General features: G+C 41.4%; 1 protein-coding gene across 18 annotated transcripts in view; it reads right to left on the bottom strand.

Annotated features, from left to right (window-relative positions):
• The window catches only part of FAM13C (family with sequence similarity 13 member C), a 401,019-nt gene that overhangs the window by 114,288 nt on the left and 260,368 nt on the right, over positions 1–26,363 (bottom strand). For 6 of the 18 annotated variants that reach the window (XM_028482088.2, XM_028482086.2, XM_055081352.1 and 3 more), the window contains 7 exons: positions 20,909–22,353; positions 20,678–20,830; positions 19,470–19,548; positions 14,893–14,931; positions 14,243–14,364; positions 8,228–8,284; positions 4,565–4,760 (listed from right to left, as the gene is read on the bottom strand). In XM_028482088.2, coding sequence (XP_028337889.1) covers positions 4,565–4,639 — 75 coding nt within the window. In that variant the 5' untranslated portion in view covers positions 4,640–4,760; positions 8,228–8,284; positions 14,243–14,364; ... (2 more) ...; positions 20,678–20,830; positions 20,909–22,353. Of the gene's footprint in view, positions 1–4,564; positions 4,761–8,227; positions 8,285–14,242; positions 14,365–14,892; positions 15,087–19,469; positions 19,549–20,677; positions 20,831–20,908; positions 22,354–25,035; positions 25,307–25,897; positions 26,053–26,363 lie in introns of those variants that run through there. The other 12 variants (XM_024115643.3, XM_028482085.2, XM_028482089.2 and 9 more) reach the window with 11 other exon arrangements.

The raw sequence follows: 26,363 nt of genomic DNA on the forward strand, positions 1-26,363 counted from the left end.
TAGAGCTGGTTTGTTGGTGCTGAATTCTCTTAGCTTTTGCTTGTCTGTAAAGCATTTGATTTCTCCATCGAATCTGAATGAGTTCTTTGCGGGTAGAGTAATCTTGGTTGTAGGTTCTTCCCTTTCATCACTTTAAGTACATCATGCAACTCCCTTCTGGCCTGTACATTTTCTGTTGAGAAATTGGCTGTTAACCTTATGGGAGTTCCCTTGTATGTTATTTGTCGTTTTTCCCTTGCTGCTTTCAATAATTTTTCTTTGTCTTTAATTTTTGCCAATTTGATCACTATGTGTCTCGGTGTGTTTCTTCTTGGATTTATCCTTTATGGGACTTTCTGTGCTTCCTGGACTTGAGTGGCTATTTCCTTTCCCATGTTAGGGAAGTTTTCAACTATAATCTCTTCAAATATATTCTTGGGTCCTTTTTCTCTGTCTTCTCCTTCTGGGACCTCTATAATGCGAATGTTGTTGCATTTAATGTTGTCCCAGAAGTCTCTTTGGCTGTCTTCATCTCTTTTCATTCTTTTTTCTTTATTGTGTTCCACAGCAGTGAATTCCACCATTCTGTCTTCCAGGTCACTTACCCATTCTTCTGCCTCAGTTATTCTGCTATTCCTTCCTTCTAGTGTAGTTTTCATTTCAGTTATTCTGTTGTTCATCTCTGTTTGTTTGTTCTTTAATTCTTCTAGATCTTTGTTAAACATTTCTTGCATCTTCTCGATCTTTGCCTCCATTATTTTTCCAAGGTCCTGGATCATCTTCACTATCATTAGTCTGAATTTTTTTTCTGGAAGACTGCCCATCTCCATTTCATTTAGTTGTTTTTCTGGGGTTTTATCTTGTTCCTTCATCTGTTACATAGCCCTCTGCCTTTTCATCTTATCTATCTATCTGTGAATGTGGATTTTGTTCCACAGGCTGCAGGATTATAGTTCTTCTTGCTTCTTCTGTCTACCCTCTGGTGGATGAGGCTATCTAAGAGGCTTATTCCTTCCTTCTAGTGTAGTTTTCATTTCAGTTATTCTGTTGTTCATCTCTGTTTGTTTGTTCTTTAATTCTTCTAGATCTTTGTTAAACATTTCTTGCATCTTCTCGATCTTTGCCTCCATTATTTTTCCAAGGTCCTGGATCATCTTCACTATCATTAGTCTGAATTTTTTTTCTGGAAGACTGCCCATCTCCATTTCATTTAGTTGTTTTTCTGGGGTTTTATCTTGTTCCTTCATCTGTTACATAGCCCTCTGCCTTTTCATCTTATCTATCTATCTGTGAATGTGGATTTTGTTCCACAGGCTGCAGGATTATAGTTCTTCTTGCTTCTTCTGTCTACCCTCTGGTGGATGAGGCTATCTAAGAGGCTTGTGCAAGTTTCCTGATGGGAGGGACTGGTGGTGGATGGAGCTGGCTGTTGCTCTGGTGGGCAGAGCTCAGTAAAACTTTAATCTGCTTGTCTGTTGATGGGTGGGGCTGAGTTCCCTCCCTGTTGGTTGTTTGGCCTGAGGCAACCCAACACTGGAGCCTAACTGGGCTCACGGTGAGGCACAGCCACCCCCTGCCTCTGCAGGAGACCCTCCAACACTAGCAGGTAGATCTGGTTCAGTCTCCCCTGGGGTCACTGCTCCTTCCCCTGGGTCCTGATGCGCACACTACTTTGTGTGTGCCCTCCAAGAGTGGAGTCTCTGTTTCCCGCAGGCCTGTCGAAGTCCTGCAATCAAATCCCACTAGCCTTCGAAGTCTGATTCTCTAGGAATTCCTCCTCCCGTTGCCGGACCCCCAGGTTTCAAAGCCTGACATGGGGCTCAGAACCTTCACTCCAGTGGGTGGACTTCTGTGGTATGTGTTCTCCAGTTTGTGAGTCACCCATCCAGCAGTTATGGGATTTGATTTTACTGTGATTGTGCCCCTCCTACCATGTCATTGTAGCTTCTCCTTTGTCTTTGGATGTGGGGTATCTTTTTGGTGAGTTCCAGTGTCTTCCTGTCAATGATTGTTCAGCAGTTGTGATTCCAGTGTTCTCGAAAGAGGGAGTGAGAGCACGTCCTTCTACTCTGCCATCTTGAACCAATCAATCTATATGTTCTTTTGAAAAGTGACTTTTTATAACTGAATAAAGATATAATGCTTCCATTTTACAGAAATATATATATATATACCATTTTACAAAAAAATTATACATGTAATTGTATATATAACGTGTGTGTGTGTATATATATATATATATATATATATATAAACAGTTTTGAGTCATTCATTGAATAGTGTGTGTGTATGTATATATATATATATATATATATAAACAGTTTTGAGTCATTCATTGAATAATACTGAGTGACTGAGTGCCAGAGATCCAAAGGTGGACAAGAAAGACTGACTCACTGACCTCAAGGAACCTAAGTCCTAGTGGAGCTAACATTCACTCAGACAATGTTTGTCCAGCTTATGTGACCAACATCACAAAGCTTTAAGGGCAGAGAAGAAAAACACACTTATAAAATTCTCTCCAAAGTAATCCTTTCTCAGTAACTAATTACTGCTCAGCAACACAATATATGACCAAAGGAAAAAAATTCCAGAGTGAAATAAAAGGTTTTGTATAAAAAGGGGTAAGTAAATCACCAGAATCATACTTGGAAGTTCTGGGTACCTCTTGTTAGAAATATTGTGCTTTTATGGAAAAGACATTCCACTCAAGTTCTTCCAAATCTGACTAAAGAGGTTATGTAATCCCTCTGAGCCTTCGTTTTCCCATTTGTACAAAAAGATAATAATAGCCATTCCATGGGATTGTCGTAAACATGGTACAGCCTGGAGCACAGTAAATGCTTAAATAAGTGTCAGCTGATTTTATTAATAATATTATTTATAGATGCTCAGTTCTTGATCAGTACTCAACCAGTGTTAAATATATCTCTCCAAAGAAAATGGGAAGAATGAAATCTGTTTCAAATTTCTCCAAAATATGGAAGACCTAAAATGATATTATCAAAGTTCTCTTAGTCATTACGGGGAAAACAATCTCATTGTGTACACAGGGATGTTTGGAATGAACTGGAAATTCTATGTGCAGTCCCGGATTCCAATGCTGTATTATCCGCAAAGACTATACAAGCATCTCACTCTCCTGGAATCTTCCTGTGCATGAGCAACATGTTGGAAATTACATGCCCCATTAGCACCTTATTACAAGTGACAACTGTGTAATTTCTCTGAGGCCAGACTACAGGATGACAAGAAAGAGGGCATTCTAGGAGAGATGGCTGGTCACCCAAAGCCCACAATGTCACAGGTGACCCTTAGTAGGAGATTCAAGGTCAGAGTCTCTCTGGACCCAGTCAGCCTCTGCAGACAGCCCTTTGGGTACCTGTGTCCTCCCCAGCACCAGACTCCTAATCAAACAAGTATTGGGTACACTCAGTAATAGGCAGGGTCTCAAGTTAATCATAACTCAAATGATATTTCACACTTAACCTCTCTCTACAATTCAACTCAGTTTCAGAAAATTACAACAGAACTTCATAAATGCTCACGGCATTTCATCTCACTGCAAAATTAAGTGACTAAATAAGAGGTCACAATGCCAAAAAAGAAATGAGATAAAAAACACAAGGCAAATAAGAAAATTACAAGGTCAAATAAACTGCCCAGCCAAAGTTGTTCTAGTAGGAAGATCACCTGGTGCCCATTTGCAAAGTTGGACTGGACTTCAAGTTATTAGATAATTAACGTATTACACTGAGAGCCTCCCACATTATTTTTAAAGTTAACAGTTAGGTGTTAACAAAAAAGCAAAGGTCACATTAATGAAGCACCTATGTCCCCAAAACTGTGTTAGGTGCATTACAAGTATAATCTTAATGCTGGGACCATTAACCTCCCAGTAATATTAAAATGGATTATATTCGTTTCACCTCTTTTAAAAGCACCATCAATTATTTGCGGGGTATTTAAGAGTGTTAAAAATCACATTCTTTGATACATCCCTCTACGACTACAAAAGTAAAATAAATAAGTGTGTATAAAATGTATTACTTGAATGAAGTTGGAAAGATGCTTCATTCATACATTTAAATACTTATCTACCTCAAAGAACCAGATTCTACACACACGTACAATCATGCACATAGACGCTTGAGTGTTTTCCCAAAGCCACTAAACTGCAGCCTAAGAAGAATGGCTCTGTATAAACCTGGGACTTCTGATTTGCTGAGAAGAGGCTCCCAGTTTGGGGCCAGAGTTACACTCCCTGGATAAGTGAAGCTCATTGGAAATCCTCCTCCACCCTGCCCCACAAAGCACGCAGCAGCTCCCCTAAATCAATGTCAAAGTCCAGCATTTAAGAATATCAGTTTGAAAGGGCGCTAAATGAGCAGCCTGCCCAGCGCACTCCTCTATTAACCCACGGGAGGGGAGCACGCACGCGTCCCAGGTTGCAGGTGCACAATGACAAGTCACGCTAATCTCCGCCTGCAAAATAACATGCTCAGACCATCACCGGCACCGGAACGGTGCTCTCGCCAGAGGAGCACCTGTCTTGGCCAAGGTCTGAGGAGGTGGAGCCCGCTACCTGACTTTCTCCGTGGCTCCTCCCGTTCTCGGCCTTGAAGATGGACTTGGGCTTCCGGGACTTGAAGTTGCCCATGCTGGGTCGCAGCACGTCCAGCCTCGTGGGCTGCTCTACATGCTGCGGCGGCTCGCGGGACGGCACGGGCTCCTCTAGCGGAGCCCCGGCATCAGGATAATTTTCTTTACTGTCTTCATCTCTAGAACAGGAAAGACCCAATTTAGAAAGCACCCATTTTGTATTAGGTGGACATGCTGGCAACAGGGAAGACCAGATCAACAGGCTTATTAGAAGGATGAACTAAGGTATCTACCAGGATTATTTTTGTATTCTGGTCAGTTAATAAACAGTGACTGCTTTCAAATTGAAAACAAACAAAAAAAGAGTCTAATAATCCGCCCTGGGAAAGAGAGGCTGGCGATACTCACTGCTGCTCATTTACACGGTACCTAGCAAACTTTGTAGTGTAGACTGCTTCAGGGGAACTGAATGTCACTTTTTAGATCATGCCACAGTCCCTTCCCATCTTCGCTAGTGGATACATACTTTCTGTAGTTGTAGCTTTGCACATACTATCATATTTGTTTTTCATTTTTCACTTCAAGATGGTTTCACATGTGTCATGTTTTTCTCTCACGATAATAATGTGAGATATTCCAGTTAGCTACTGTCATTCCTACATTATAGATTAACACTCTAAACCCCAGAGATTAAATAAAGGGCTAATTCACCCAGACCTGGAGTGGTCAGGTGGGTCCCCAGTCTCTCATGCACGTGTACTTGGTTCAAGGCATGATGCTTCCTCCTCACTGGCAAGTCTCTAACCATCTCCTTACAACTTTCAGATGCATTTAAAAGTCTAAATGGGGTCTATTTTAATAGAAGACATACTACCTCAATAGAATTAAGACAAGAGCCAAGTTTTACCCAGCCAAGCCATCTATCTGAACAACCCTCTCAATGCAAAGCCAAAGATCCCGGTATCTGGGTCCTGAGGGTGTGGCACGGCTGGAGAAGACTGACCTGGCTGGCACTACCTCCACACACTCAGCGCTGGGAGGGCAGTGTTCATTTTCACGCATCAATCCAATTCAACACAGCATCGCCCTGCCCCTTCAACTGCTTCAAAAATAGTGACATAATAACACTCTTATTTGAAGTCGTTTGTCCCTCTTAAATCTAGATGCATTTTATTTTCTTATTTTGCTAAGAATTCAGCAACTACCATAGCCAGATGGAGCATTCCCTTTATACGATCAATATGATTGTCCTTAACCCACAGGCAATCATTCAGTACGAGATCATGCAATTCTGTAGGGCTGGCCACTTCCCCCAGGTGGTGTTTTTCCCTCCTGTGCCCGGACCAGCAGTACCCATAAAAGAGATTCTGGCAAGGTCAGCTAGCAAGCAATTCCTCATGGCTCAAGGATACATAAAGCCAAGAGACAAGATCAGCAAAAGGGTTGTATGTCGACTGCTCAGGACGCCTTTTTACAAATAAAAGATTAAACTCACTAAGCTGATATCAGGAAGATGAGCTCCAGTTAGTTAGTTTCTGGGATAAGAACAAAGAAAACATTGGGCCAGGAGGTCTGGAGCATGGCCGGGGTGCATGCAGTTGGACAAAAGATGTGGAAGTAAAATTATGTGAAAGAGTTAAAACTCAAGCCTCAGGACAAACTTCGTATCTGGTAAAGGAAAACCCAACAGGTGAAATAATTCTTCATGATAGTAACTGAAAACAAAAACAAAACAAACAACAAAACAATGTCAGTGACACTGGTTAATGTTTTCCCTTAAGATCATCTATCATTTAAAAAAATTGTATGTCACGAATGGGTTTGGAAACCAATATCAAACCATGAGTTGGAACTACACTAGTTCGTTTGAAATGCGTGCCTCTCGCTAGTGACAAATACTACTCATCCACACACCCGATGCACCTCGGTGAGCAACGAAAGAAGCAACAGCGACCTCTACCATAACCTAAATGTTCTTCATTCGAGGAGGATTCTAGAACACTCAAGAATAAAAATGATTTTTCAAATCTAAAACGACGCTTTTGATAGACTCCTTCCTAAAATAATACCTGAATTTTGTTTTCTATATCATATTTTCAAGGTGCCCAAAAGGTATAAATGTCATCCTTGACTTGAAAAACGGGGCAAAAAAGCATCTTTCTCTCATTACACAAATATAAAACCTAAATAGAAAAGTCATCCTTAGAAATACATTTCCAACCTATTACTGGTTCCTCAGAATCCCCCAAACAGAATATAGGTAATGTAATTTATGTCACCGCTTACTGGAATCAGTCATAACTGAGAAGGAGCAAGTTGTTCTGAAAAGAACAAGAGTCCAAAATATCCTCCCTACTTGTTAGAAATGCAGCCGCAGCCACAGCACCTCACCTCTGTGACCCTCATCCGTAAAATGCCGGCATCTCTACGTGACAGAGGCAGTACAGTCTCTGTGAAATGCCTACCAAAGAAAGTTGGCTCAAGACCACAATCCGATAAATGGGGGCTACTCTCACTTGGGGCCTTGGGCGAGTGGTTATTTGCAAAGAAAAAACTGAAGTTTATTTTTAGTCTTCCTAATACCGCCAGGATAAATTCCAAACTCCTTAGCAGGGTATATAAACCCTTTGTAATCAGGTCTTTGTTTATTTCTGGAACTTTCTTTCTTACCACTCCTGGCATCCTCAGCTCTCAGGGTTCCTGCCATCCTGAACTGCTTGCTATACCTTCAGGTTGAATTATTTTCTCTGCCCTCTGTTGGCTTGCCAGTAAGTTGCTCCCTCAGGTTTTTGGCCTTATATTCCACCAAGAAAAGAGTCACGTGCCATGTGTAGTTTTCTTCAGGAATCCATCTCAGAAACCTCACTGGGCTATTTGGTCATTCTAAGTGAGTCCTCTGTTTCCTGCTAGTAAAACAGCACTTAATGCACTGTAGCATCATCTATATTCTTGCCTATCTCCTCCAGTGAACTCAATTCCTGGGAGAAGGGATTGGTTTGTCTTTCCCCATCCCGTATCTCCACTGGTTTCTGGCACACAAAAATGCATGAAACAGAGACCTTCAACAAATGTCTGTTAGCCAACAAGTGTCACACAGACCAGTGTCCAAATTCTGCCTCATAGCGGCTGTGTTGTCTTGGATGAGCTATAAACCCTCTGAGCCGCAGTTTCTCTACCTGGGATGAGGAGGGAAACATCAGCTTCCTTTCAGTTGTTTAGATTAAATAATAAAATGCACGTGAAAGTGCTTGAGTGAAGCAGATGTAGAAGAAATGGTTAACGTGAAGGTTCTGCCATCATATCATGAACCCGGTGATGACCAAGATCACACTCCAGACACTCAATGCCATGTTTGGTGAATGAATCTAGAAGCTCTTCCTTAAGGTCTATGATGGGAACAGATGTGCTAATCAATGTTGAATTCAATAGGCATTTACTGAGCATTCTCCATAGAAAAGGTACCGTCCTGAGTGCTAAGGGGGGTATGCAATAGCGGACAAGACAAAACTTCCTCAACAGCTGATAATCTATTAGAAGAAATAGAACATGAGAACAAATTATTCGAATTCAAAGAAGAGACTTAAGATACCAGACCCAGATGATTTCTGTCCTTCATAATTAAGAACCAAGCAATGGTGGGTCCTACCTGAGACTAGAGCAGTCAGTCTGATCTTCATGCAGAGAGACTGTGTCTTCGTCACACCTGGAGAGAGGAGATAAAACCACATCAGATCCAACTGTCTGCTGCAGCAGAAGTAGCAACGGTCTAAAATTATCTGAAGATTAGCACAGGAAACTAAAAAATGGAACAATCTTTACCACTCTCACTCAAACCAGCGTCAATTTCCCAACGTCTACCAGGTAGTGATACCAATGTTGTCATATCATGAGAGCTTAAACGCTTAGAACCAGAGGTAACACTCCTTTCTCGTCCACTACTCTGCGTCACCTAAGCAAACGAGATCTTAGCAAGAACCTAACTGTTCACAGCACTTGAGGAAACATCTGACACCAACACTGGTGGATTGCTGTTGGCTCAAAAGAGACGCCGCTACATACCTCTTGGCATTTCTTCTGCCTCAAGGCAGTCCCAAACCACACCAGCTGCCCCTTGGCTCACTGCGTTGGCCTCCAGACTTTCTTGACATCCTTCCTTTTCACAAAACTTCTGAAATAACCTTGTGAAAATTTCTTGGCTCTTCCATACTGAAAACTCTCCAGTGTTCCACACTGCCTCAGTGCCTCTGGAGGACGACCATTGTCTCACTCTAGTGTATGAGGGAGCCTTTGCTCCTATTCTCAGCCCTTCTCACCCCGCCTCACCCCACCCCACTCCAGCCTGGAATGCTTTTTTCCATCTTCAACTCCTACTCAGCCTTCACTGCTCCAGCCTCACAAGCTCTGTGAACTTTTCTCGCCAAGTTCACCCACGTGCCATGTTCCCATTTTAACCTTAGTACAGAACGGTTTACTCTTCATTCTGAGGTTTTAGTAACCAACTAGATCCTGCCTAGCACTGTTATGTAATTCCTTTGTACCTCTGAGATCTTTCAAATTAGTTGTTAATTCCATGAAAAGAAATAACCATCATTTCTTTTTCTAGATACACTGCCACAGTGCCTACAATGTTACCCCAGAGTAGACACTCAATAAATGCTTGAATCAAATCATTAACTCGGGCCCCTCAGCAAGTCTGTTCCCTGGAATAATTGAACAAGCATTTATTGAGCACTCGCTGCCTTCCAAGTACTGCCTTAGGCATTGGAGCTGTGCTTCTCAAACTTTTTGGGATTCACGACTGACCAGTTGGTGTTCTACTTCCAATCCACTGTGGAGAGATAATTTGGTAAAAAGGTCGCAGGAATATCAAATTCCTATAAAAGTTATTAAAGGCATACTCCCTATTTCTGTACTGTTCTTGTCTCAGACAAGTTACAGACAATTTGTGAACAACACTTTGAGTAGCACTACTGCTAAAGGACAGAAAGTTGAGGAAGACCTAGCCCCTGCTCTGACAGAGTCCCAATGTAATGAGTAGACATAAATAAATAAATGTCTACATACGTAGATATAACCATAATATTTATACTACACGAAATCATTTAAAAATTTAAAATATTCCTTACCAGCAATGGTGTATAATTTACCCACAGAACAAATTGATGAAAGCTTCAGTCCTCTTTCCTTACCATCCCTTTTAAATTATGGTTTTGTAATGAATTAAACAAAGGCCACCTACAGCCTCTAACCTTCTTTACCTGCTGGCAGCTGGGGAAAAAAAATCCATCGACTTAACAAAATGCTCTCCTTAACAAAATGAACTCAATTTCCTTGCTTTCCCATTTGTTTTTTTTTTTTTGACTCTCAGTAACCCACTTTGTCCACCTCATGGAAAACAACAATTAAATTCCTAAACATTCTCTTGTTCTCCTCCATTAGAGGCATTTACAGTAATAGATCATCTGAGCTGTGTAATGAATAAAAATGTTTCCCAATAAAAACAACCTAGCTAAGTAGAAAAGCCAACGAAGAACCGAAATCTAGAATTGTTGCTTCCGAAGAACTAGGGTTCAAACAGAGTTTCAACCTTAGAGCTCAACAATACCTATTGTTTGGGAATCTGGCAAGAACTTTTTTTTCTCCCCCTCATTTGATTTATTAATTTTTCTTCCCAAAGTACAATTAGTTAAAAATGAGAAATCAGCACCAGAACATACAAAGTTGCAGATGCTTTCTGAAATATGAAGCCAGACCTAATTAGCTGATCCGATTTTTTTTTTTTTTTTTTGGCAGTACGCGGGCTTCTCACTGCTGTGGCCTCTCCCGTTGCAGAGCACAGGCTCCGGACGCACAGGCCCAGAGGCCATGGCTCACAGGCCCAGCCGCTCCGCAGCATGTGGGATTTTCCCGGACCGGGGCACGAACCCGCGTCCCCTGCATCAGCAGGCGGACTCGCAACTACTGCGCCACCAGGGAAGCCCAGCTGATCTGATTTTAAGGACTAGTGAATAACTCCAGTCATCACTCGAGAACACAATTCCTAGCTTGCAGACATAGCGATGAAATAGATCTCCCTATGGCTTCCGTGGCACACATATACAAGCTCTTTTAGTTCAATTTTCATTTGCTTTGATGAAGACTATCAAGCTCTAGTCAATTAACATCTTTCTGATTGTTCTACTGATTCCTTGCCCAGGAGCCCCCTGCAAATGCACAATACTGGCCCAATTATAAAACTGGATTCCACACTGGGAACCCATATCCAAATATTCCTACTCCTGGAAAAAAAATCAACGCAGATCAAGTGTCCAACTGGTCTTGGGCATGAGATTCTCTTCCTACATGTTATTCCAATAAAAGAATTTAAAGACCAACCCTTTAATGATGTTCTTTGTAAATTATCAAAACCAGGCATCTTCTAGTACAAACTTTTTCAAACTGTAAATTGTGACCTATTAGGAGGTCCTGAAATTAGACAGCAGCTACCAGCATTTTGTTGTTACTGTTGGTACAGAAACAGAATAGAAAACGTCAGTACGGTGAGGGTTAAGTGTTATTTCACGAAACGTGTTTAAATAAACCATGTCTATACGTTTGCGCTGGACTGCAACATAAAATGTGTTTATTGTTGTTCACAGTAAAAAATGTGAAGACACCTCTATTAAATGACTTCCTTTGAGGTTCTCATCAACTAGATTCTAAGTTCCCAGAGTTCTTAATTTGTGGTTGCCCAGACAATACATGGATAATTTGTCCTTGCCATAATTTCTCTGGGAAATGCTCAGGGTTGTAACTTTTCTCTCTGTGTGGACTTTTGCTTCCTCTATCAACCACAAACAAGAAAAAGTTAGATAGTACTTTATAGCTCACCTTCTCTTTCATATGATCTCAATTAAGCCTGACAATGGTGTGAGGTAGGAATTACCTTCACACAGGGGCTAAGGAATTTCCCAGGATTCCGAGGCGTAAAGCAGTGATGCCTGTGTCACTTCTGTTCCACCACACTAAGCCCACTGAACAGTCTCTTCAGTCTATGCTCCCAGGGGTTCACAAGAGAGAGAAAGACTTGTTTCTTAGAATAATGGTGGAGAAAGAAGTGCCCATGAGAGGTTCTCTTTTTTGTCTTGGGGTAAAGAAGAAGAGAAATCTCAGACTGGTGATTAGATAAAATGTAGTTGTACCCGGAAGGGGACTTCTATTCCCTGCAGTACCATGTCCCTTGAAGGCAAAGTTGCAGGGGTATAGCCTGCAATCCTGTGGGATTTCTCAAAGTGTGTCTGATTAAAATACAGGTTCCACTATACGCAATATCCTGGGATAAACCATAATGGAAAAGAATATAAAAAAGAATGTGTATGTGTGTGTATATATATATATATATATCTGAATCACTTTGCTGTACAGCAGAAATTAACACATTGTAAATCAACTATACTTCAATTTTTAAAAATAAATTAGTTTTTTTAAATGGAAAAACTATAGCAAGTTCCAACCTCATCCCCAAGCCCAGCCCCACTACATCAACTCTCTGGGGGGGAGCCCAGGAATGAGAGTTTTTAAATTAGACTACCCTTCTCCCCACATAACTAGTATGCTTCTAAACAGTTCAACATTGACCTGAAGGTTAAAAAACCCAGACCAGCAAGTGGGCTGACTCCAACATAATCACCTATTTCTAGGTTCCCACTTGGGGATAAAGCCTGGGAAGCTGGATTTTTCACAAGCCCCCATTCCCTTCCCCAGTTGATATTGATAATCAGGTGGTTTTGAGAATTACTGCTTTGCATGATAACTAATTTGTTGCAGAATTCATTGCTGGGTAGGCTGCATTTCAAATAACGGGTTAGCCAGGGCAACAGAGGAAATGACCATGGAAAAATAACAGATGAAAGGGCGCTGCAGATACAGAAGGGAAGGCCAAGGCCATTCTGATCTCAGAAGAATTTGGGTAGCAAAAGAAACTGAATTGGTCCAGAGCTGCACAGACAAGGCCAGGCATGGGAGAAACTGAGAAAAGCATAAAATACGTCCTTGAGTCCCTCCCAATTCCCCTTCGCTTTGACTCTTATGAGACCCCCAGCTGGCCAAGTAGAACCCTCTTAGGTTAGACTAGCTGATAACATAATTTATATTAAAGTATTAACGACAATTGGAATCCACCTCCCAGGGGCACCAGACTTTTAAAATTTCCATTTTAATAAGGGTCGCCACCAGAGTTCTTCATCCAAAAACAAAATCATCTCTGGATAGAATTTCAGGGACTAAAAAAGATAAATACATGTGGGTAGGAGGAAGTAGGAGTGAGGTGGGGCTAGGAGAAAGGGGACGTTTTCTCATATCTAAAACATATAAGAGAGGCAAGTGCCTCCTCTGTGCGTGCCGAGACCAGACGTGAACATTTACTGATTACATGCTACTTCTTTGTCTCAGTGTAGTGCATCCTGGTCCTGCTGACTTTAGGATCATGCCCAAAGAACCACAGAAAATGGTTCATATTACTGAGGGGAGGAGAAAATACTATATTAGATGATGCCTAGTTTTAAATGACCCTCGTCTGTACTGCTACACCTATGAAGATTTGGTATGCTTCAAATGTTCTCCTCAGATTTTTAGATTAGCCAGATGGCATTTCCCATTGTCACTCAGTGCCTTTTAAAATAAATCACTGTCACTTCTGTGAAAACAACAACAGGATCTTATGCAATCAGAACTCCCTGGGGAGTGTCCAAAGACAAGGTACCAGACTTTCCCCAGCATTTAACTATAAAGCCATTTTTAAAAAATTGTCCATGTGAAATCTAGAACTAAGTAACTCCATTTTGAAGCTGCTGTGCCTATGGCTGACTTTGGGGATTCAGCGACACAGGCGTCCTGAGAATCAGACCCAGAAAGCATCCGGGGCTGTAAGCACAGCAAAAGGAGGAAAGCAATACCTGTGCACCTGAACCAGGAGTCACAGCCTCATCTTTGGCCTGCAAACTTTGGCCTGCATCTCTCCCCACTCTTAGGCTTTTAGAAAAGCAAAGTTGTAGCACCGTTACCAAGCAATCTCATTAACAGGACACAGCAGGTCCCAATGAGTATTTTACATTGGATCTTCTAAAATCAACCCTGGGCCATTTTTTTTAAAAAGTAACTAAACTTAAGTGAGCCCAAAGCTCAACACTGAGAGAGCAGCATATCCAAACAGAGAAACAAAGGAATGTGAAAAAACAAGAGGGCCTGGGAAGCCCTGTAGCCCTCCATCACCAAGTCATTGTGACAGTGACTTGAAACTCACATAATGTATTTGCCTTTTAGAGAACTTTAGCAAATAACTCCCAAGTTACCGGGACTTCTGTATCAAACTTGCAGCGTTTTTAAATGTAGTTGAGTATACAACCTGATACCCCTTTTTTCCTGAAAAATTGTTTAGAGTGACTTCTATCATAAGGTCCTGGAAGTAAACATAATGAGTTAGCCTAGAGAAAGACTACTAAATATAGATATTTCATACATATATGGATATATGTAAATTATATATCAGTTACATACAGTATTAGCATAATATACTACCTGTTAATTTTTAACATATATATATAACATAGTATTAGAAAAACATATTAAGGAAGGGATGACAAGAATTAAAACCACAAACTATAAATATCTAATAAAAAAATACCATGCATGCTGGCCTTGAGTAAAATATTCACTCCTTCATTCCATGTTTGAAAGGTGTTAGTTGTCCCAATCGAAAGCTTTAACCATGAGACTAGATAACGCATTCCTCCTATAGCCAGATCTCTGAGGGCAGAAGACAAAATTGACAAAGGGCGTGCAAGAAAAGTTTACTCTACTGTGTCTTAAAAGTCTGTACACAGCAGAGGGTGAGACTAAGTTTAGCCTATTTATCACATGCCGGAATCCAACTCATTTCACATCCATCTCCTATTTGCCGTAAATGTACACAGCATGCTCCATGAAAACAGACACCAACGTTGGCAAAATACAACAAAGCTTCCCTACTTAACTGTCAAAGAGATTTATTTTTTTTAAATCTGAACTCCAAGAACACGTATTTTGGAGCATTGAGCTCCCGCAGGCCATCAGTTTGTTTTAATAGCTCTCCCGTAGTTGCTAAAAGACTGATTTCAACCTGTAAAGATTTCTGGGCCCCATCAGTCCCCACGTCTCGCGGTCTTCACAGCCCCAGATTACAGGAGACAATGCATCCAGTACCCAGAGCGGCTGGAAACGGTGGAGGATACCTTCCCGATAGTTGCTTCCTGAGAAAGGCATGCAAATCTTATTTTAGTGACAAGAATCACTTACTCTGTTACAGCGGTGCTGCTGAAGGAATTATCCTGAAGGCTGAAACAGAAACAAGAAAACATCAGCCAAGTCCAGCCGGGGAGCCGTCTCCCTGATTGCTCTCCGGGAGTTAGAGCCCATACACAAACATGGCATTGCAAGGCAAGTCTCAGGGCTCCCCGGCACGCTCGCTCTACCTTGGGCTGCTGTCTGCACATGCTCGTAACGACACCCCCAGCAGGGGCCCGGCCGCACGGGCGAACCACAAAGCCCGGCAGCCCGCGAGGCTGCGGGGACAGAGCTGGGCGGGGCGCGGCGGCGGGGCCGGGACCCCGGGACCCCCTCGAGAAGCACCTGGAGCGTGACCGCACGACCCCAATCTCGCCAGCAGGGCGCCGCGTTTAATCCGGGCCTCCCGGTACCCACCGCCCCCGGGAAAGCCTGACTGTTTCTGCCTAGGTGCTGAAATCCGCGGGGGACTTTCTTTCTTCCAGACGTCTCCTACCAGTTTTACAGAGCTACCTCCCTCTAGGGATGGAGGCTCGCAGAGATTCAGAGACCGTTCAGAAAAAGCTGGAAGGGAACGAGAAGGGGGAGGGGAACATAGCTGCTGTTTTGGGGGTGTGGATGTGTGGGTGTGTGTTTATTGCCCAGGAAAAAGAAAGCCTCTGAAAAAAGGGCTAGCTGCATCACACCAGATCTGTCTGCACTCTGTTATTTCAGTCCCGAAGAGGAAGCGCCCAGCCCCGGACTGCAGAGCTGTGAATGAGCCCACGCAGGGCGGGTGGAGAATTTGTTCCAGGCATTAGCTGGTGACTGGGGAGGGGGGGACCGTGCGCGAGATGGGGTTTCCTCTGCAACAGCAGCCCGCCCGAGCTCCACTCCCAACCACCTTTACAAAAGATGAGAGGGCGAATGCACCCACGCTACCACCTTTAAATAAAGGCAGCCTTGCTGGGGGAGGGGAAGGCTGTTAGCCCCTGCTTGCTTCGTTCCCCTGGAGATGTTTGTCCTGCACTCTTTCCATTGTTAATTTCTCCTGCCCGTTGACCTTGATATGGAGTGAACAGTCACCTGGGAAAGATGCTTATTTTGAATTTCGAATTAAGAAGATTCCCCATTCCCTTCTTTTAATCTCTCCACTCCCAGAAGCAGCTGAGACGGTTTTCAGTCAAAATTATATCAGACGGTGAGTTAAACGACAGCAAAAAATTTCAAAATTTCATTTCCAGATTCTCAGAAAAATTACTCAAAATGTGGCACCAAGGGGAAAGAGCGAGACCTTTCAGTGTCATGAGACATTTTTCACAGGTCCACCCAAGGACTGCTTAATTCTCTAAAAAAAATGGACTTGTGTCTGACATGCTATTCACTCTTAGTTAGATTCCTGACACTGTGGAGTTACGTGTTAACATGGCACATTTTGTCCAATCTGTCCAGAGGATAAGATAACCTCAGCGTTGATGGTTTTATTGCATTGTGCAGCTTTAACCAATTTTGCATCTAACCTAACAATCTTATACTAACATTATTTCTAAATGCCTGCAAATGTTCAGATCCTCAAAACGCTCTTGGAACCAAGAACATCATCATCTTACAGATTCCCTCATTAATCATCATCTTATAGATCCCCTCTTATGGATCCCCTTATTAAAGTTAACAGATCTGATATGTCCCTATATTTGTATCAGAGTCATATCTTTAACTTTCAAAGTTATACTTTGAAAAATCAAAATAGAGTTTTCAAAGAACAACAGGTTTCCTTAAGTTCCTTTGCAATTTTCCTTTCCTCTCTCTAAATATTTTTAAAAGTAGCTGAATAAAAGCCTAACACAGGCATTCCCTGGAAATATTGCAGGTTTGCTTCCAGACCACCACAATAAAGCAAATGTTGCAATAAAGCTCGTCACACGAATTTTTCGGTTTCCCAGTACGTATAAAAGTTATGTTTACACTATACTGTAGTCTACTAAGTGTGCAATAGCATTATGTCTGAAAAAACAATGTACATACCTTAATTAAAAAATACTTCATTCCTAAAAAATGCTAACCATCACCTGAGCTTTTAGCAGGTTGTAATCTTTTGGCTGGCGGGGCGGAGGGTCTTGCCCCGATGTTGATGGCTGCTGACTGGTCAGGGTGGTGGTTGCTGAAGGGTGGGAGGCTGTGGTCATTTCTTAAAATAAGACAAGGAAGTCTGCCATGTCAATTTAAGCTTCCATTCACGAATGATTTCTCTGGAGCATGCAATGCTGTTTGATAGCATTTTCCCCACAATAGAACTTCAAATTGGAGTCAGTTCTCTCAAACCCTGCCACTGTTTTCTCAACCAAGTGTGGGGCTTCCCTGGTGGTGCAGTGGTTGAGAGTCTGCCTGCCGATGCAGGGGACACGGGTTCGCGCCCCGGTCCGGGAAGATCCCACATGCCGCGGAGCGGCTGGGCCCGTGAGCCATGGCCGCTGAGCCTGCGCGTCCGGAGCCTGTGCTCCGCAACCGGAGAGGCCACAACAGTGAGAGGCCCGCGTACCGCAAAAAAAAAAAAAAAAAAAAAAAATGTGTTTTCACTTCAACCAAGTGTGTGTAGTATTCTAAATCTTTTGCTGCCACTTCAATAATCTTCACAGCATCTTCACCAGGGGTAGATTACATCTCAAGAAACCACTGTCTTTATTAACCATAAGAGGCAACTCTTTTGTTAAAGGTTTATCATGAGATTGCAGCAGTTCAGTCACATCTTCAGGCTCACTTCTAATTCTAGTTCTCTTGCTATTTCCACCATATTTTCAGTTACTGCCTCACCTGAAGTCTTGAACCCCTCAAAGTCATCCGTGAAGGTTGGAATCAACTTCATCCAACCTACTGTTAATGTTGATATTTTGACCTCTTCCCATGAATCACCAATGTTCTTAATGGCATCTAGAATGGTGAATCCTTTCCAGAAGGTTTTCAATTTACTTCGCCCAGATCCATCAGAGGAATCACAACCTAGGGCAGCTACAGCCTTACAAGATCTATTTCTTTGACAACAAGACTGGAAAGTCTAAAGTACTCCTCGATTCACGGGCTGCAGAATGGATGCTGTGTTCTAATTTCCTACGGGAACATCTCCTTTGCATTCACAGCTCGGCTGTTTGGCACAAGAGGCCTATAGCTAGCTTTCACATGTCCTCCTCACTAAGCTTAATCATGTCTAGCTTTTGATGCTAGTGAGACATGTGCAATTCTTCCTTTCACTTGAACACTTGGAGGCAATTGTAGAGTTATTAGCTGGACTAATTTCAATACTGTTGTGTCTCAGGGAATAGGGAGATCCAAGGAAACGGAGAGAGAGAGGGAATGGCCAACTGGTGGAGCAGTCAGAACACACAGAGCATTTATCAATTAAGTTCATCATCTTCCATGGGCGCAATTCGTGGTGCCCCAAAACAATTACAATAGTAACATCAAAGAGCACTAACCACGGATCACCATAACAAATATAATAATAATGAAAAAGTTTGATATATTGTGAGAACTATCAAAATGTGACACAGAGTCACAAGACGAACCAATGCTGTTGGAAAAATGGTGCCAAAAGACTTACTTGACACAGCGTTGCCACAAACCTTCAATTTGTTACAAAAACGCAGTGTCTGCAAAGAGCAATAAAGGGAAGCACAATAAAATGAGGTATGCCTATATGGTCTCAGATTTGAACTCCATGGACTACAATAACTTTAGAAGTATTCAGCCCTTGAATGATTTAATATACAGTGTGAACACATTCGTAAGCCACCTACCACCTCATACGAGTTATATTCAGGAGTGTCAGACATGGCCTCTTCACTATGTATGTGTACACATTATTTAAAAATCACAAAACGAGGTTTATTCTTTCTGTCTTATTGAGACCAAAAAAGGTAAGTTTATATTCAGCATTCTTGGCTCTAAAAATGCAAAGGTTGCCAGTTTTCAGAAACCTCTTTTACTCATTGTCTATGGTGCTGATTTCAAATGTTCTAATGCAGAGAAAGGTCATACTTTTCTCATTTAAGTATTCCTAGTGACCTATTTGGAATGGAAAAATATAACGCTCTCAACTTTGAAACAGGACTTGGACAAGTATATGAAGTAATGTGGGCCCTTCAAAAATAACATGAAATAACAACTGTATAAAATAAGTGCAGGTATTCAGTAATGTCCACGGATAAGAAATAAGGATTTTCAGCGGCTCCATGAATAGTAGGGACTAAAATTAGCTTTTAGGTAGTATTCTCATTCAATGAAACAATTTTTTGATATAGTTGATTACGGTTAAAAAACACACAAAAATGTCCCAGAAAAAAAAAATACTTGTTTTTTGCAGCATGTAAAAAATTCAACCATTTTAATTCTTATTTTTAACCAATTCTTCTAACATTATTTGTTTTCATTTTAAATCAGGTTTAAAGTTTATCTTTATAGTGTCTGGGGCTTTGTTTTGTTCTGATACTTTGTATTATTCAACTTGGAATAGGAAAATACTGATGAACAATCGTACAACATCTGGTTATTTTGGAGACACTAATTGACTAAATAGTAGTTCAAGACGAGTTTTAAAAGAGAAGCAGAAAACCTACAGTCCTGGAGTTCTAGAAGTAAGTTGTAGATCAGTGTTTCCCAAAGTGTCCTCAGTGGAATTCTAGTCTCCCAGATGGTCTAAGAAAAGAAAAAAAGAGGGTTACATGATCAGAAATCAGTTTTTGAAAGGAAGTATATTATAACTTCACAATGCATATTAGGCAGTATTTTGTTTTTCAACCAACATTTCTCAAACTCAACGAAGACCAAACAGTTTTTTGTTCAGTGTTATCTATTAACATCATGTTGAACTGGGAATTTTGAGGAAAAAGTTCCAGAGTGTATCAGGGAAAAAAAAATGCAAAACAGATTAACTGGTATAATTATTAATTGAACAAATGATGCTACATGGTTGTCACTATTCCGTAGCTATGAACAATCCAGACACCGTCCCTGTCATCATGATGCTTTTAGAGTAATTATGAATGTATGTATATACATATAATATATAGTATATATTTTATGTACAACCCTATTTTATACAATATAAGTAGAATAAGGGGGAAATAAAGATGCTAGATTTGAATATGGTTAATTCACTTAAATGTTAAAAGTTTCAATGTTTTACTTTTTCTATCAGTAGTCTTAAAGTCAACATCTGAATTTCCGACTTAATAGTCTTTATTATAATTGAAGATAAATTAATTCTAATGTATGGACTTGGCTATATGCAAAATATAAAGCAATAATATAGTGGTCAAGAAAGAAATGTCTAGAGTTGCCAGGGTTCAAGACCCACCAGTTACTAGTAGTTTGAACTTGGACAACCACTCCATGCCTCAGTTTTCTCAACTGTAAAAGTGGAGGTAATAATTACCTATCTCATGGATTTTAATGGAGACTAAATGACGTAACTGAAAATGACAGAAGAAAGTCAATAAATTTTCTCATCACTATAATTTTTATTATTATTACAATAAATAAGAATATATAAACAAAGTTTGGAACAGGATGAACAAACTGCTTTGCTTGGGTAGTAGGTTTAAAAGATGATATTTTCTTTCTATTTCTCATAATGGCACAGTGTTTATATAGGGTTTTTGTTTTTGTTTTAAGAACAATAAAAATGAAAACTTTACTAAATGTAGATGGGCTGCTCTTAAAAATGAAATGAGCTCCATCCAGACTGGCTCTGTGCTCACTTCACAGTTCTTTGATGTAAAATACCCACACATCCCTGGAAGAACATTCCATTCTGAGAAATCACCTTCTGCAAGCTCCTGCGGCAAGCAGCCAGCATCCTAACAATGCCAGGAAGTCACAGAGGCCTGCTCCACTGGTCGCCACACAGCGACTCGTAGCTTCCTGCCAGCACCCTTGGGAGTGAGCAGGCTTCCCTGTGCAAAGAGAGAACTCTTGCCTGAAAAGATAATGTTCTGTAAAGGAAACGCTCCCTAATTCTCGGTCCTCTTGTCCTTTCCCTCTCCAGCCCCAATACCTGATGTGGCAACCAAAGAGGCCTCATTATCTGAGTGATCGACCTCTCTGAGCTCCCGAAGATTCAAAGATGTCCAGCGAAGCAAAGTTGAGATACCAAAAATATAAACCAATGGAGGACTGGTTATGATACTGGTTTCCATTCAAACATCCCCCCACCCTCCAATTAATGCTAGTGTACAGCAAGTCCACCTCTGTGTGACAATCTCTCTCTGATTCATCTGACAACAAAATGCAGATATGTAAACGGATTGCTAATCAAAGTTTTAATTTGTGTAAAAGATTCAGGATTCCATGAAGTCAGTGGAAGTGATGGTGGAGACTGGTTTGAATCGCATTCAAAACCAGTGATAAACGAGGTTTTGACAATAACAAGAATAAAAAATTGACAAGGATGGTGACATGTCAATACCGAAGGGAATGAGTTAAATATCAAAGGATTAAGAGTGGTTCTTGGAAAAATGTATGACGCCCTTAATTAATTTTCTAAATGTTACCTTTTTATAATTACGTAGTACATGTCAAATGTCAAGTGAAGGTGATCATTCTGAGCTATTAAAATTTTTGCAGAAAAATTATATATAAATCCCCTCCAATGGGCGTAATTTATTCTTGATTGTTTCTAAGAATTAGCTCACTATGACAATTATATCCATAATGGAAAGTAAGAACATTTTTATAACATATTTGCTGTTTACCATGACCTACCAGGCCCTATGCACCCTGGCCCTGAGACAACTCTGAACTTCCCTCCAATCATGCTGGCCTCCCTGCTCTTATTACAACAGGTGAACTTGATCCTTCCCTAGGCCCTTTGCACTTGCTATTCCCTTTGCTGGGAACACCACCCCCAGATCTGCTCAAATGTGATTCCTTGAGGAAAATGTCCCTGACCACACTCCCTAAATTAGCAGCTCCCATCACTTTATTCTTTCTTATTTTCTTCATAGGACCTGATGTTTAATAATTGTTCTTCTATTTGTGTTATAATTGCCTCCTCCACTAGAATGGGAGCTGTTTGAAGACAAAGATTTGTGGGTCTTATTCACTACTGTACTCCCAGGGCTGAAAATGGTGTCTACCATGGTAGCTACCCGGTAAATGCTTGTGAAATGAAATGAATGAGTGAATATTCACTTCCACTTTTTTTTTTTTCAAGATAAAGCTCTATTCACCCCTTATTTTTTCTATTTACTTTGAAATGTTAGCTCCTGTTTTAAGTGACTCACCTTAAGTGGGCTTTTTCCAAGACAAGTTACCTTTGGGTAATGAGGCTTTCCTGTTTCAGACCTTTCTTCCTTGGCTTTGCAGGGATAACAAACAGATTTCATGCTGTTATGCCAACACAGTTGATGGTACCAGTTGCCCAGAACATTGTTTGTTGCTGAGAGGTGGTCCCAGTCCAGCCAGAAAGACAATAGGGGATCGATCAATCACCAGTGTTTGCTATGGGACAAGATGGGGGCATGGTAGTAGAATTATTGATTTAGAACGCCTTATTAAAGCAAAAATTTTCTTGGGAAAAAACACATTTCATTATTAACACCTTAGCTTGAGTTAATTTTCAGATGATCAAATACATCTTTCCTATTGATGGGATTCTTAAGAACCTCAGAAGTTAACTGGTCTAGTTCTTTTTAAATATCTAAACTTGAACCAGGACAATCCCCCAACTGCTGCTTGAAACCTTCAGGAACAAGAAATTTACACTCCACAAGCTCCTTTATTGGACTCCTCTAATTCTTTTTTTTTTTTTTTTTTTGTGGTATGCGGGCCTCCCTCTGCTGCGGCCTCTCCCGTTGCGGAGCACAGGCTCCGGACGCGCAGGCCCAGCGGCCATGGCTCACGGGCCCAGCTGCTCCGCGGCATGTGGGATCCTCCCAGACCGGGGCGCGAACCCGGTTCCCCTGCGTCGGCAGGCGGACGCGCAACCACTGCGCCACCAGGGAAGCCCTCCTCTAATTCTTGAAAAAAATTTCTTTCCACTTGAGCCCTCCCCCGTCGCTTGTTACTTTCAACTGTGAATGAACACCCCTAAATATGAACCTACTCCATCTTCTCGTCTCCTGGCCAAATCTTCCCCATTCCTTCAGTACATTTTCACATGGTGTGATTTAGAATCCCTTCAGCGTCTTTCTGGGTTGTGTAGCTCTGGATAAACTGTGACAATGTCCTCTTAAAGTGCACCTACTACCCTGAACATGTTATTACTCCAGGCATGGTTTGTTCAGTGAAGACCAAAATGGTATTCGCACCTCCTCCTTTTAACATTATACTCTTTGCATGTGCCCAAGATAACTGTGCATGGTTCTGGTGGTTACATCACCCCATGGACCCAGATTGTTGGAGTCAACTGCTACTCCAGATCCACATCTGTGCCTTCCAAAAGAGAGCAACTGGTGTGTGGAATCCAAGTCCCAGCTTTGCATACATTCCTATGAAATTCTATGTTGTTTCGTCTGACATTGCATACAATCAAATCCAACCTTTCACATCTTTTTAGAATATATATTTTTAGCAAAAGTTATGTTGGCTCTCTCTTCCAGTGTCATGGAATCAGTATGCTGTAGATACACCCCTCCCCAAAACTGGAGCATACAATAAATATACTTTTAGTCAATTCGTAATTTTTTCATTTATATAAATCAGGAGAAATGTATTAAATAATTATTTAATATAGTAAAACTTAGAATATTTGAAGTTATGTTACTTTATGAGCAGAGGAGGGTAGGTGGGCAGAGAAGAAATGAGAATAAGGGCTTGGGCCCAATATTTGGGGTACTACTAGGGTGAGAGACAGCAGAGTAGGGGCCCCGCGGTTACCAGGTAGCAGCCTCAAGTCATAAACTGATTCAAGGTAGGAGGGGCAGTTCCACCCTCTTCAGCACCCTCTTCCTCCCAGCAGAGTGGTATAGCTGTTAGTTGTAAAGCAATTATACTCCAATAAAGATGTTTTAAAAAATTAAAAAATTTTAATAAGTAAATAAAATTAAAGAAATTTTTTTTAAAGTGGTATAGCTGAAGCTCTAGTCAGACACAGCAAGTTAATGAGTCATCCCGTTGAAGAAGGACAGCCCCACACTTCCATGGGTACCCATAAGCAGAACACATCTCAGCTACCTGGGGCCCACTCAGTGAAACCTCCTTTGTTCTAGGAAGGGGAAAGTGTATTTTTCTCCCCGTAATTCCTCCTACACTTTCCAAGAGAAATTTCTAAGTTTTTCTTTCTCCTCCCACGGTTCCATTTAACTACTCTGCTTTTCAGTCTCAATAGCATCCTCTTTCTTTGTACATGTTCTCTGAGCTTTGGTCCGTATAAATCTGCTCGCATTTCCACTGGTAATCTCCTTATATAAATGCCAATGCTTACAACACAATATTCTGTGTCTCTTTAAAATTCTCAACCTAGGTTGTTCTGATTATCTATTGTTTTAATGGCTTTTTAAAAAAATTTATTTTTGCTCATGATTTTGAGGGTCAGAAATTCCAGAAGAGCTCAGCTGGGCAGTTCTGATCCATGTGGTGTCAGCTGGGGCAGGTGGGATGGGAGGACCACGTTCCAAGCTGGCTCCTTCACTCCAACAGCCAACAGATCAATGTTGCCGGCCTCTGTCTCCACATGGCATCTCTTCGTTAAGGGCCTCTCCATGTGGCTTGAACTTCCCACAGCACTGTAGTCTCAGGGTCATCTATCTTTTTACATGGTGGCTGACCTCCAAAAGACCAGGAAGAAGGTGCCAGTCCACTGAAAGGCTTACCCGGCACTGGTATAACATCACTTCTGCCATACTCTATCACTCAAAGCAGATATGAGTCAGCTCCCTTTCAAGGGCAGGATAATAGACGCACCTCCTAATGAGGGGAGCGGCAAAGAATGTGTATGCGTTTTAATCTGCCACAGACATTTACATTGATTGTTGGTTTCCTCATCCTTAGAGTCATGACAGTAGATAACTATACTTCTCATTTCAATGGACCATTAATCTATAATTTGGGGGGATATATCATATATATATGATATGGGGTATGATATAATCATTAATTAAGAAGAGAGACAAGATTTCTGATATTCCCAAGGAACAAAAAGTCTGGTTACTTAATTTAGCTAATTCAAGCAACAGTCCTCACCAGTGTTGTTTCAACACCCTGGCATGTTGCAACTTGCAAGTCATTTGTCAAATATTGACAGTTGTGAAAAAGTGAATTTCTAAATAATAAATTAGAGCCGATCCACGCTTTCTTCTCTAACGGCATCACTCTGTCTCCCACGCATTCCCAGCTGCATTCTTTGGTGGAGATTAAGGGGTGGAGTTGTCGCAGCTCTTCCACTGGGAACTGCTCATAACCCTGGCACACGATGGGAAAATTCCACACCCCAGCCATCACGCATCCTGCATGGCTTAGAGGAAAAAAAAAAAAAGATTACGAACTCCCAGCTTAGAGCATGTTGCTAATGAACCCAGTATTAGCTAGCTAGATAAAAGCTGGGTAAAATCCAAACATGAAGCAATTTTGAATTTTCTTTTGCTCGGTAGCAACAAAGAAAAACCTTCTAGTCATATCCTCCCTTGTCTCTTCGGCCTTCTCTCTCCTTCTCCCAGTCCTTTCCCCAGTGGGCTCACAAATGTAGGCTAGTGAGACTTAATAAAATGTACCAGCTACCAATTATACTGGAAAAAAAATAACTCAAAAGTCATACATTGCTAAGATTGGGCAGGAATACTGTTTGCTAATACTAAAAACAGCAGATATTTATAGTTCCAAAAGCATAATGTCTCACTCTACAACTATTTCTAATTACTAAGGACATACTGTTATAAAATAAAATTTGCCCTTATCACCTCCTTGAGACAAGGGTTTAGCTCCACCTTCCATGGACCTTGTGAGCTGCCTGTCATTTGCAAGTGGTTTACATACATCCAGAGAGAACGCATTCCCTTGGGCCCTGGAGCAGTCAGGGCTGCTCTGTATCTATATTTGGTATCAATACCTCAGTGCAGGATTCAACTCAGATCACTGCTGGGCGTGCTGTCACTGGACTGGACTTTGCATAGAAACCACCTAACTTCTTAATGGTCCTCAAGAAATCATTAAAAATTCATGTGTGATACTGCGCCTCTCAGCTACAACAGTACATATCAAATCCTGGAACAAGAGGACATGAATTACTACCACAAAACTGACCAGAAATGGTCAAACTAGTGAGCAAAAAGAGAATATCTGAATCAACTTACAAAGAAATATACATGTTAAAAGGTTTATCACCCATTAGAGATACTGTTCATTTAATAACTAAAATGCTGAAAGCTGAAAAGCCTAGAAAGCAGCATAATGCAAAAAAAAAAGTACAGGGCTTCCCTGGTGGCGCAGTGGTTGAGAGTCCGCCTGCCGATGCGGGGGACATGGGTTCGTGCCCCGGTCTGGGAGGATCCCGCATGCCGCGGAGCGGCGGGGCC

The sequence above is a fragment of the Physeter macrocephalus genome, chromosome 20 (assembly GCF_002837175.3).
Source record: "Physeter macrocephalus isolate SW-GA chromosome 20, ASM283717v5, whole genome shotgun sequence".
NCBI lineage: Eukaryota > Metazoa > Chordata > Mammalia > Artiodactyla > Physeteridae > Physeter > Physeter macrocephalus.